The 12,656-nt window shown below is 31.3% G+C and overlaps 2 protein-coding genes across 4 annotated transcripts in view; one reads left to right on the forward strand and one right to left on the reverse strand.

Annotated features, from left to right (window-relative positions):
• Positions 1-438: 438 nt before the first annotated feature.
• LOC117159191 (uncharacterized) lies at positions 439-8,145 on the reverse strand. The gene is given in 9 exon segments (XM_076622267.1): positions 439-947; positions 1,136-1,341; positions 1,416-1,526; positions 2,083-2,378; positions 6,258-6,508; positions 6,569-6,730; positions 6,868-7,073; positions 7,146-7,256; positions 7,833-8,145. Coding segments are annotated over 9 exon segments (1,719 nt in total). The 5' UTR covers positions 8,042-8,145; the 3' UTR covers positions 439-780.
• A 661-nt stretch (positions 8,146-8,806) lies between these two features.
• RhoGEF3 (Rho guanine nucleotide exchange factor 3) overlaps positions 8,807-12,656 on the forward strand; it is a 135,169-nt gene continuing 131,319 nt past the window's right edge. Inside the window, exons 1-2 of one of the 3 annotated variants that reach the window (XM_033338953.2) lie at positions 8,810-9,020; positions 9,130-9,327. The gene's annotated coding sequence lies outside the window, so the exon portion shown is untranslated. Of the gene's footprint in view, positions 9,328-12,656 lie in introns of all 3 variants that reach the window. The other 2 variants (XM_033338954.2, XM_076622369.1) reach the window with 2 other exon arrangements.

The raw sequence follows: 12,656 nt of genomic DNA on the forward strand, positions 1-12,656 counted from the left end.
GTTTACTTTCTCAAATATATTACTAATAGTGAAATATATTAATTTTGTTTGAATATCACAATTTTTTGGATTACAATCAGAAATGCAGATGTTAGTATGATGGCAAGAGTAAACACATTAAGTACATTTATTTTTCAACTATTAATTAGGAAATGTCACAATAAAAGAGACATATTATGGACAAAAAAATGAAATAAACAATATTTTATATGAGCTAAATGAAAATATATTTATATTAAATATAGAACAGTTTGAAAAAGATTTCCAACTGTATTTAGCTTGAACATTAATATTATTTTTACTACATTTAGTATTTTGTAAATAATGATTTAGAAAGGATAAGGCCATCATACTCAGGATTCTATTATCTTTGTTAACAAACATATTTTCTTATGAAGTAAACCACACCACTGGAAATATCAAAAGGTTAAGTTGAACTGCTTTTAGTACCATATTTATGTATTCCATAGCTTTTACAGGAAGACATTTGTGATAATGATTATGATATAATGATAAATAAAAAAGTTGTACATATATATATAGAAATGAAAGATGATTTTGTAAGGATAAGACGATAAAATTAATAGATATTGAACACAATTGTGTATATGAAAAATAATTAACTTCTATTATAATGAATGCTTGTTGACTGGCCATTATATTATTGCATTGATAATTAATATATTGTAGACAACAATTAAATGTATCTGTATTTAGATAACAAATGTTGCCAGATATATGATAAATGGGGGGTCCCTTGAGAGAACCCCAGGGCAGTTGCTAGCATCTTCGACCTTGCCAATGTGTCAAATAATCTTGATAACTCACAGTCACTTTCTCACTCTGGTATCGAGTTAATTTCAGACTACGTCTAATATCAGGAGTAACTAATCCTTTATAGCCTCCTTTATGTAGCAAGGAGTCTATTGTTTCAATTTGGCTCCATCCTAGATCAATAAAATTTTGACTTTGTAAAATTCTACAAGTACCATTACACATAACCATAACTTAAACATAATTTAATCATTAAATAAGCTATTAATTCATTAATATATGTTGCTTCGTATTATAGAACAATTGTTTACAAAATTCTCTTAAGGATACAAATTCAAATTTATAAAACGAAAATACAAACCTTGCTCTATTGCTACATCTGGCAAATATGTAGCAGTTCGTTTATTGCCTTTTTCATTATGGAATTCTATACGAATTCCATGAACTCCTATTATCCAGTCTAGATAATCTGCTCCATCTTCAAAATGTCGGAGTATAGAAACACTTACATGTAATCGTGGAAGTTCTTCTAATGTGATAGGATTAAACCGAGAATCCTTGAAAGCACTATAAAAAAAATACACTATAAACATATATAAAATGTTTTTTATATTGGTATTATATTTAATATAAAATACTACCTAGTAGTAGCATATTCCCTTAATCCAGCATGCAACTGCATTGCATTGAATGTACCAATACAACCCCTTAATCTCATATCTTTACCCGTGGTCCATGTTACAAATAAAGGGCTTTAATATAAAAATATTAATAAATATTAATATATTAATATTAATTTTGATCAAATATATTAAAATTTGAATACAAATTCTCATCTAACTGAAATTGAAAAATGATATGAAATCAAAAAGCACAAGTCTTTCAAAAATCCTAATTCAAATATTTATGCATGTAATTTTATCTACATAGTTACTACTTATATCTAGTTTTACCGAACATTTTCAAGTATTTCATAGGTCACAAAATAATAAAAATAAAATATGTTCAATGTTTTTTCTTATTTTCGATTGAATAAAAACTATTTGAATACAAAGATTGTGTCAATAATATTTGAGACATATTTGCAATATCATATTCATAAAATAAAAATTATAACCTTCGGATACAGCTATAAACACGAAATGTAAATACATGTAATGAGACAATCAGAAGATAAATCATAAATAAAATATCAAAAATATCATATTGGAAGAAACGTATTTTCAAATTTAAGATCATAAAAGATTGAACTATTAAAAATAGCAAACAAGAAAGTAGCTGAATGGGAATATCAATAAAAATACTCACAAAGCTTCGTTACTGAAGTTGGGTGGTTTTGGTGGGTCAAGTTGGTGCAGTTGGCAGTAAAGGACATCGAAACAATAAAAGCCCATCTCAGGCTGAACTATTATAGAGTTCCGTATACGAATACCATTTTGTAAACTTACGGTATTATTACGTGGTATACTTGTACAATCATTCAACTTTTGCTTTTTCGTTCCACAACAACCAGCTGCCATGGTTTCTTAGTTAACTCTTCTAAGTACGATAGATGCGATCGGTTCCGTATCATGCATCTTATTCATTCGTTGCTGTTGCTGTTGCTATTGCATATGAGATTATGTTGCACGCGTTCCGCTAGATGTCTCATCATGCAAAAAAACAGCTGTTTCATTGCCCGCCATTTTTCTACTGAATGTTTCTCTAATACCAGAATGCATATTATTGTTTTAGTTAAAATTTCAAAAATACATGAATAACCATCAATTTATATATTTTGGATATTTAAATATAATTAATAAGTACATTTATGCATTAATTGAACGAAACTTATTTTATCATTAATTATGGAGTACGTTCCTAATGAATGTTATCCTTCTTTTAAATACATACATAAACGTACTAATTGTTTCGTAGCTATAAATTTAATCATAATTTCAAACAATTTTGAGCAGTTAAAGAATATAAAATGTTGTAGTACATACAAATTAAGTATATATATGTCGGAGAAGAGTCAGGAACAGGGTTGTGGGCGTTTGATAGACCTCCCTTGGAGTTGGCCAGCGTTGCGTTATAACGAAGATACGGCCTGATACTACGAGTATGAACACTACCGATTCGACAATCAACAGCGGTGATTAGGCACTCACAACACTAGTGAAAATGGTCTTAGGTTCGATAACGAATCCACGGTCAACGGGAGGATAGATATACTTGCTCTAACTCAAACGTGTACTACTCACTCGTCGTAAGACGCTACTCCCTTCGTCGATGAGATCTCAAGAAAGAATGAATTTTCGTCCCAATGACGCTACCGAGGCCAAACTATGGTGGGGTGTCTAAGTACACAAGATCCTCGGATCGACGTCACTGTCGATTGGTCGATTTGGGACAAAAGCTGCCTGTCCGTTTGCACAAATCCTAATTGCCGAAAAAACCCAGGTTTTATAGCGGGTCCTGGGGCTAACTGGACTTGTGCTATGTACGTGCCTCAACATCAGGTATTCATTGTCCGAAGGAACCGTTGGCATGATTTACTGTCAGGTACCTCTATGGGTATTTCCTTTAATGAGGGTCATAACATCACTCCGCACCTTTGTTAGAGCGCCCGTCCCGTTGACCGCGGCTACGTTCGGCGGCTGATGGTCGCCTTAAGCCCAAGTTTATTATCACAAATCGCAAACAAGTACCATTGGGCAGAATAACGGCAAATTGTTTAATTACAACTGTAAACTTTAATTACGATTTTACGGATTTTCCCGAAGTTCCAGGGGAAGGCTCCGGTGTCCTTTCATCTCCGACATATATAACAGAATAGGGATATTAATAACAATTACAATAGTGTAATCAAATTTGATAATATAAAATTTTTATTCATTTGTTCCAATCATATAATAAATTATTATAACTTTTCTTTATATTCATTCAATTGTGGACTTTTCATTTTTTATGAATCTATGTAGATACATATTATTATGTATAAATTATTTAACAGAAATCCTCTTCATTAGGCACAATACATATTTTGTCCATTAAAATACATTTGAAGTCATAGAATAATGTGCTCTTTTTAAGTGAGCAACAGCATAAAATATTAAATCTTTTTAGTTGTAATTGCAAGTACTCTTGTAATTATATAATGTATATTACCGCTTAACTTTATTATCCAAATCAATTTTAAGAGAAAAATGATTTCAGTTACTTGTACATGAAAAATTTATTATGTGCATAAAAACAACAAAGTTATATCTCCTATATAATAATGTATGTTTTATATTATTCTACATCAATGTAGAAACATTAATTCAATATAAATATAAAAAGATGTATATTTATTTCATGATGTTTTCAACCCTTAAACATGTTAATCTCTTTTATTTCATTACTAATTTTTGTTATACACTTTAAACTTAAAATATTAAATTTATTCACTCTGAATACTTTATTTTTAACTAAGGACTTGAAATGTTCTATTGTCACAAATCAAGCACATGCAATTAGTTTTCAAATACTGGACATTATTTAAGTATATAAATGGCAGTTAATTAGACATCACATAATGCTGAGTATATGTGTGTGTATATATATATATAAACAATGAATAATAAAACTATACTAAACAAATGCTTATACCAAGAAAACCCAAGTATATTATATATTTTAATTAAAATAATTATATTATAATTAACAAAATCAAGTTTTGCTCCACTTGTATCTGTTAACAAGGGCTTTGATATATATAATAATAAAAGCAGTAATTAATAACTTGGCAGTGTATAGAAGTAGTTAAGTGAAGGTTAGTAAATAAAAAAAGTGAAAATATCAACACGTGGAAGAACACATTTTACTGTACCTCAAAGTCACCAAATATTTGCTTCATCGAATCATTTTAACAAGATATAATAATAAGTTGTTTCAAGAAAAACAAAGTAATAAGATAAGTATGTTACAGAAAGCAATAGCAACTCTATTTGTGTTTTATGAGTCACACAATATTAAAATCACAATGAGATCGTCACATCTTCATCTACAACTATAATACAACTATTATTAACGCATTTTAATAGTCATAATGCAGTCCATTGCTTATTTACAGTAGAGGTCCCATTCTATCATTTTTATTACATTGCTATTTTTTTAAGAGTATTATCTAAATTTCGTAAAATTAATAATAATTTTCAAATAGGTATCTACTATTAATTTAGTTGATTATGACTAATCTTAGTTATGATTATTCACAAAGAATTACATATTTATGTATTCAGTAGTATGATCCTTTGCTGTAATAATACGCTGGACTATAATATAACTAGAATTAATAAATTTCAATGTATCAATGGTATAAAAAAAAGAAATAAAAATATAAAAGTCCATATTGTTAATAAAAAATTAGACGTTATTAAAGGCTTTCACTTTTAAAAATTTCAGTGCATTAATATAAGCATTTGCACATATTAAAGCAAAATTTATGTATGCCATCAATACAATGAAATTTAAATTAGTAAGTTAAAAATTAGTACTTACATATATATTATTCATGACACAGTCATGACAAAATAACGATAAGGAAGTTAATAACTTTCTTTGCATATGATTAATTTAAGAGAATGTAACATATAGTTTTAGATAATTATCTAATTTATATTAATTTAACCATCTATGTGAATTTCCGATAACTTTCGGTAAATAATAATACAAAAGTTATGCAGAATATAATAACTATATACTATGTATGAATTAATAGAACATCGTTAGAAGAAATATTATCAATAGAAAATCTAATGTTTTTCAATCTTCACTTATGTATTTATCTAAAAATGATATTCTATATTTTTTATAATATATGGATAATAGAAACATTTTCGCGTGAATTTGTACATTAAACCTTGTGAAGCAGGCAGTGAATTGCAGGCAGCATCACTGTGCTATAAAGTTATTCATATCACTCGTATACTGCAGACATAAATATAAATGGACACAGTAAGTATGATGGCAAAGCTAATTGCACATTATGTATAATCTATTTCTTAATCTTGAAATATTTATTCTATGAACTGAATCGTGTTGTTTAACTTATGAACGCATTAAAATACATGAGAATAGGCAATTATATAATATATGTTTTAAAATCTGAATATTTGACATATAGTTTTATCAATGATTATAAATATTAAAGTTAAAAGTTAATGCACTTGTCGTATATGCGTATATAGTTTACGATTATACCAATTATTAGTTAAATAATGATATTAATTACGTCATCTGAGATAACGAAAAAAGACAGTGCCATCATACATAAAATGCTATTGTCCTCAAGGAGGACCATGTGGTATCATAAGGGGGAAACTGTGTATGCAGAAACATACAAAGTACAGTAGGCACCATTTTAAACAATGAAAGATTGCAAACAATAGTCGCCTCCAATGTCATTTTCGTTTACGAATTCCACGATCAGCAGTTTCTTGTGGTGACAAACGATGAACACGGGGCGGAGGATGAAGATGAGAATGTGATGGAGGATAAGATGAACTTGTTTGATCCCACCAAAATGATGAGTAATCCCATATAGGTAACATAACGGGAGAAATAGGGGGTATTGGAAGAGGATGAATGAATGCAGGATGATTACGTTGTGTCATTACTAATCCATGTTCCTGACTGGCCATATAAGAATTGTATTGAGTGTTATTGTATAGTAAATGGGAGGTGTGAGACGTATTAGTGTTATAATGAACTGCAACAGAATTAGGTGGCAATTGGGGTCCTTGACTAGGACCCCAAGCCAGCTGCTAGCATCTTCGGCTATGCCAATGTGTCATATAATCTTGATAGCTTACGGTAACCTTCTCGCTTTGATATCTTGTTAATTTCACACTACGTCTAATATCTGGAGTGACCAACCCTTTGTAACCTCCTTTATGCAGCAATGAATCTATTGTTTGTATCTGGTCCCATCCTAAACACAATAAACTGTGCTTTTCAAAATATCTAATGTTTGTAGCATAGAATTTTATATTGTGTAGTATAATACAGAATTATAGTCTGTGATAAAAGTATTTACCAAAGATAATGAAATATAAGTAAATTACAAACCTTGTTCTGTTGCAACATCAGGTAAATAGGTAGCAGTTCGTTTATTACCCTTCTCATTATGGAATTCTATACGAATTCCATGGACACCTACTTCCCAGTCTAAATAATCAACACCATCTTCAAAATGTCTCAGAATTGACACACTAACATGTAAACGCGGTAATTCATCCCGTGTGATAGGATTAAAGCGTGAATCTTTGAATGCACTTTAAAAAGTTCCACATATTTTTAAAAACATAAAGCAATATTTTATCTAAATTAAAAATAAACAATTTTACCTAGTTGTTGCATATTCTCTAAGTCCAGCATGTAACTGCATTGCATTAAATGTTCCAATGCAACCTCTTAACCTCATATCTTTTCCGATAGTCCATGTCACAAATAATGGGCTATAAAATACACAATGCATACAGATATATGTTGTCTTTTTATATTATTTATAAATAAGGATACTTTTAGGCAAAATATATCATGGTTATATGGATGAAGTTGATAATCTAAGAAAATATATTTTCTTTACGAGATAAAAACTTGATTCTGTATAATAATAAACAGAAAAAGGAATAAATATGTAGAAAATTAAATTTTTATAAAAGATCCTATAGATACATATACATACATATACGCAATAAATGATTTTTATTTTTATGTAAACAGTATCATGAATATAAATAAATAATAAATAATATATTTCGGAAGTGAAAACCAACATTGAACTTTACGTAGGCGATAAGTTCTTATAATTAAACTCGTATTTCGTTGTTTGGATGCATCAACATTGTAACAAAGAAACTCAAGGAAGGCGAAGGCACACGAACACAACATTTGAACAGAAAAGAGAGAGCAGCTGATACGTAGGCATATAAGACAAAGATATGCTATATAAGAGAAAGAGACGGTAATATGAAAGAAAGAATAGAAAATTTAAAAAAGTAAATACAACGACAGTGAATATTATTACTTACAATGCTTCGTTGCTAAAGTTGGGCGGTTTTGGAGGGTCGAGTTGATGTAATTGGCAATAAAGAACATCGAAGCAAAAGAAGCCCATCTCAGGCTTTACTATTACACTGTTTCTTAATTGTATGCCATTTTGTAATATCGAACCGTTACAAGGAACACTTGACGAATTGTTCAGCTTTTGCTTTTTCGTTCCACAACAACCTGCAGCCATGGTTTCTTAGTCGATTCCTTGAACGGTCTGCCTACTACTGCAGATACGATCGGCTCTCGACCCTCACGACTTCCATTCTTCTCTCCTGCTGTCGCTGGCGCGATTGCGCGCGCGTTCCGTTAGATGTCCTCATACTCGTGGAAACAGCTGTTTCATTATCTGCCATTTGGTGAAAGCGCGGCATCGAACGGTGAAATTTGAAAATTGGCGGTAGTATTAGCGGTTACTTTTATCGCCGATACACGTGTGAGAAGTAATAACTTAAAAGTGAAACAAATCGGTCGAATAAGAAAAAGATGGACACGGCACACAACAAGCGAAACACTTTACGATAATAAGTATGTTTAAACAATCGTATTCGAATCTTCTGTTGTGCTGCACAATGGAGGTTGTAAATTTCAAACGAAAAATTTAATACATCATCATCGTAATCCTACTGGAGTGTATAAATAGAAGATTATTACATAATTATACTGTATGCAAACATAATCGATACATAATCATGATTTGATTTCAATAGCAGATAATTGTTTATTCTTCATATACATGTATATACATGTTTGTATTATTAACGAGCAATTTTATTTCATGATGTTATATAAATTTTGTTCTGTTTTGTATAATGAAACGGTACACGATAACTAAAGTATCGTTCGTTTTGACAACACGAAAAGCACTTGAGAGACATGTGTGAATACAATTGCTTGAAGAAGAATCTATGCCGAGGGCACCGACTTTTCTAACCCCTTACCTGGCACCTGCTCACGATGCATCGGAGAAGCTCAAGGCGTGACAGCAGATTCAACCTGGCAGCATGTGCATGCTTGTAGTTATCCGGTATATTGCTAAGTGGCTATATTTTTTTGTGACAGCTAACATTGTATACTCATAGTTTATCGTGTAACGGTTGTAAAATTTGTACCGAGTGTCTAGTGAAATTACAATCTTCATTTTTTATCTACGGAAGTACACTTTTGAGGTAAACAAAGCATCGAGTCACAGAATTGAGAATTGATTCTTGATTGCATCTAGTATTAAATGTAGTGATACACATAAACATAAATCGTAATCTTAATTTGTTGGTTAAGGAGAAACGTGAAAACGTGAAGAAAAGAAAATAATGTGATATTGAATTCACTATTTATAGCCAATTTTTAAGTTGATGTATTGTCATCGTTCATTTGAGTACAAAGAAAAACGGAAAACCTGGATGAAAAGTAGAATACATTCGAGAAGTTGCGGAGAAACTACAGAATCGTTCGATGATGTTAGTGTAGTAAAAATGGGTAAGGATTTTCTTTCTATATTTACTTCACGTATGTATGTGTCGTGTTACATTATTCGAATCTCGCTCGCCGATGGTCATTTCCAATCTTGTCTCTTAAACACGTATACATATGTATATGACATACCATGTTTGTATTAACTATGTACAGTTTATACGTGAACACGTTATATAAAATGTGTCATAATACTTTGAACATCTGAAAGTGACTCACATTTACGCAATCTTTACGCGGCGCTCGAGTCAGATTATTTCAAATAGATACGAAACCTCGCACGGATATTCAATGAATGGAAAATTCGAAAGCGCAAACGCTATTGGGCAACTTAAGAAAATCTTGTTTCTTTTCGAATTTAATTAGAAAAAACCGCTATTGGCGTTTCGACCGAAATCTTTCGATTGTTTGATTTATTTTACGCTCTCGTGACTTCTTCTTACAATTATTAATTTAAAAGAATATCCTTTTATCTATTCTCATTTACCTTCCGGAAACGCATCACGATTCATTCCAAGATATTTATAACTGAAATAGGCATCGCTGACATCGCCATCGTACGTTCCAATTTACGCTCCGCAAATTATCCACGCTTCTGTGGCGTTGATGCACGGTCGAAGCGCACCTTAAGCAACGTCGAGTTAATTACAGTGATGAGACAGCTGTAATCGATTCGACATTTTAGTGGCAGGTCGATTCACATATAGCACAAAGATCATGGAGGAATATCGATGAGAAATTGATGATGTATTTATGAAAATATAATCCTCATTTTTGATGGTAGATTGATTTTTGTGGTAGGTTTTCTACATGATATGAGGCCCAGCCATAAATTAACAACGACAAGCTATTTCACTTAGACACACAAAATGCATTTGCTAGTTTAATGTAGTTACTGTTGGTGTTGATAATGCACTTGTATGCATCCCACGGACGCGGTTTTACCATTTAGGCTACCAAACAAAAGTTCGGTCAGTAACCTACTCAAATCGATTGCGGATAGACGAATCACATTTTGCTCGAAAAAGTGTTTGGCCCATATTATATTCTTTAATCTCAAATATCTTTTTAAATAAAAGATTCTTTTTATATATTAATGTGAAGATCAATATATATTTAATTTGCGTCTCAGAATAAATTCATTATATCGAGAATGAAGATTATAAAACAATTAAAAAGAATTGAAGGTTGCGCGTGATGCAATCGTCGTGTAAGTAGTTCTTGCGCGTAAGAAAAATCGCATTCCTACGTATAATTGAAGTAAACGTTAAGAAAAGTTGTAAAAATGTACGCGTGCGATTATGTACACATCATAAAGCTTGAACAATGCTCTTCCTGCAGCATTCTTTCCAATGATTGTCTACATTCTTCTTTTCTTGTACCTACACAGCACTTGATTTCACCTTATTCTTAACGCGAGAAATATTTCGAAGGAAACAGTGATCGTTCTTCTATAAAGGAATGGTGTCAAAAGTGTTTTTGGTTATTTTTTTCTTTATTTCGTTACATTAAAATGGTCATACTTGCGCTTTAAGTCATAGAATTATCATCTACCTTCATAGTGCAAGGACGAATCCATTGCGAAATCTAGAGAAATAAGTTATAATACATAAAAGAAAAATTTTGTTATAGAATTTTGCGGATATGTAGGTTATATTCTAATGAAGATCTTATTCTATTAAAAAAGGTATGATCTAATGCTCTCAAGAAATTACAACGATATCGGATAAATGACACTATGATGATATGGAAGGTCGCAATTTACGCAATGCAGTTCGGGAATTTCTTCAAGATACTGACGCGTCAACCGCGGTTATCTTCGTTTGTCTTTTAAATAGTTACATGCTTATTGGGAAATCCTAGCCTTGAGAAGTCACTATTTGCGATATCGTCCAAGAATTCCCACACGTTTTGCCTTGCCTGTAATTATCATAAATTTGTTTTTATGCAAAATTATATGCATCGTTGAACTCTGTGTGATTTTCCTTCAATCGTTCGCGATTAATTCCTGTAGATTACATCTGTAAGATTTCATGTATAAAATATTCAACTGTGTAGAATATCTTCACACAACCCAATCCCAACTTAACTCCAATGAAAGTTACGGTAAAGGATCACCTCGAATTTTTTGGTTTGGTACGGTTCTCTACGCTTACGTATTTCTGATGAAAATATGCAAAATAAGATAATGACGGTGACTAGTAATTTTAAAACTATTATCAAGTATCTTGTTTACTACACCTACACGTAATATCCTATAGCCATTTATCGTTTGCTGAAATAAGATGAATGTTAATTTTTTGCTGTAATGAGAATTTAATGATCCTTGTAACGATTAGGAGAGTCTAATACACAATTGAAATGGGAAGTATTGATAAGGAATGAAATATGAATTCTATCAATTATCCAGGATATGTTTTTAGTAATAAATATGAGAGAACAAATAATGCTTCAGCGCGCCTTCAACAAAGCTGCAGAGTATTTGCAGCGTTTCAATCCATTTGCAAGCTAGTTCGTGCTGTTGAACGTCGAAATATTTCTTAGTCACTGTAGAGCTTTCGCAAGAAGGCGTACAGGTATTACTATATTGCAGTTGCATGTGCATCGATCATTCAGACTCGCTTTTTGTTTATCAGTAATTCAAAAATTTCCGTTAATAAAACTGTGTCAATATTTTAACCATTTCCAATATATTATTGAGAGTATAAATGCTTGAATGTAGTATATGATAAATTTCTTTTAATATATAATAATATAATAGTTCAAAGTTACCATAAGATTCTGATAGAAATATTTTTAAATTTTGATTTAATTATATGTATTAATGAAAAATTTATTTCTCGTATAACGATCGTAAGCTCAATTTTATCCGTTCTGCGCCTCTTCGTGAGACTTCGAGGCTAGTTGTAATCTTAATGCGAAAGATTAACCAAAGCAACACCACTCGTTAAAAAGTCATTCGCTATGTGTGCTTGAGCGATTCAGTTTACCGGCGAACATTGCATCACAAGAATACATGTGCCGATTGTTTTATGTAAATTAATACACAGGACACTTGAAGCGTATTACTGTTTGAGCTGAATTGTACAACGTGTACTGTATGAGCCAGTGACTCTTCTGCGGAATTATGCGTTTAGATACACTCAAAGCATTTGTAACAATTGAGTTATATATTGATTGATTTCGTTTCAAATGTAAATCAAGGCAGTATTATTATCTCTATGTTGTCTCGAAAAAGATAAACATATTTAACATAATTGGAACCGCAAATTTGTTGTAAAAATACAGTAGATTGTATCATCGATAAAAATTATTTATCATTTTGATTTGAGCGT

The sequence above is a fragment of the Bombus vancouverensis genome, chromosome 10 (assembly GCF_051014615.1).
Source record: "Bombus vancouverensis nearcticus chromosome 10, iyBomVanc1_principal, whole genome shotgun sequence".
NCBI lineage: Eukaryota > Metazoa > Arthropoda > Insecta > Hymenoptera > Apidae > Bombus > Bombus vancouverensis.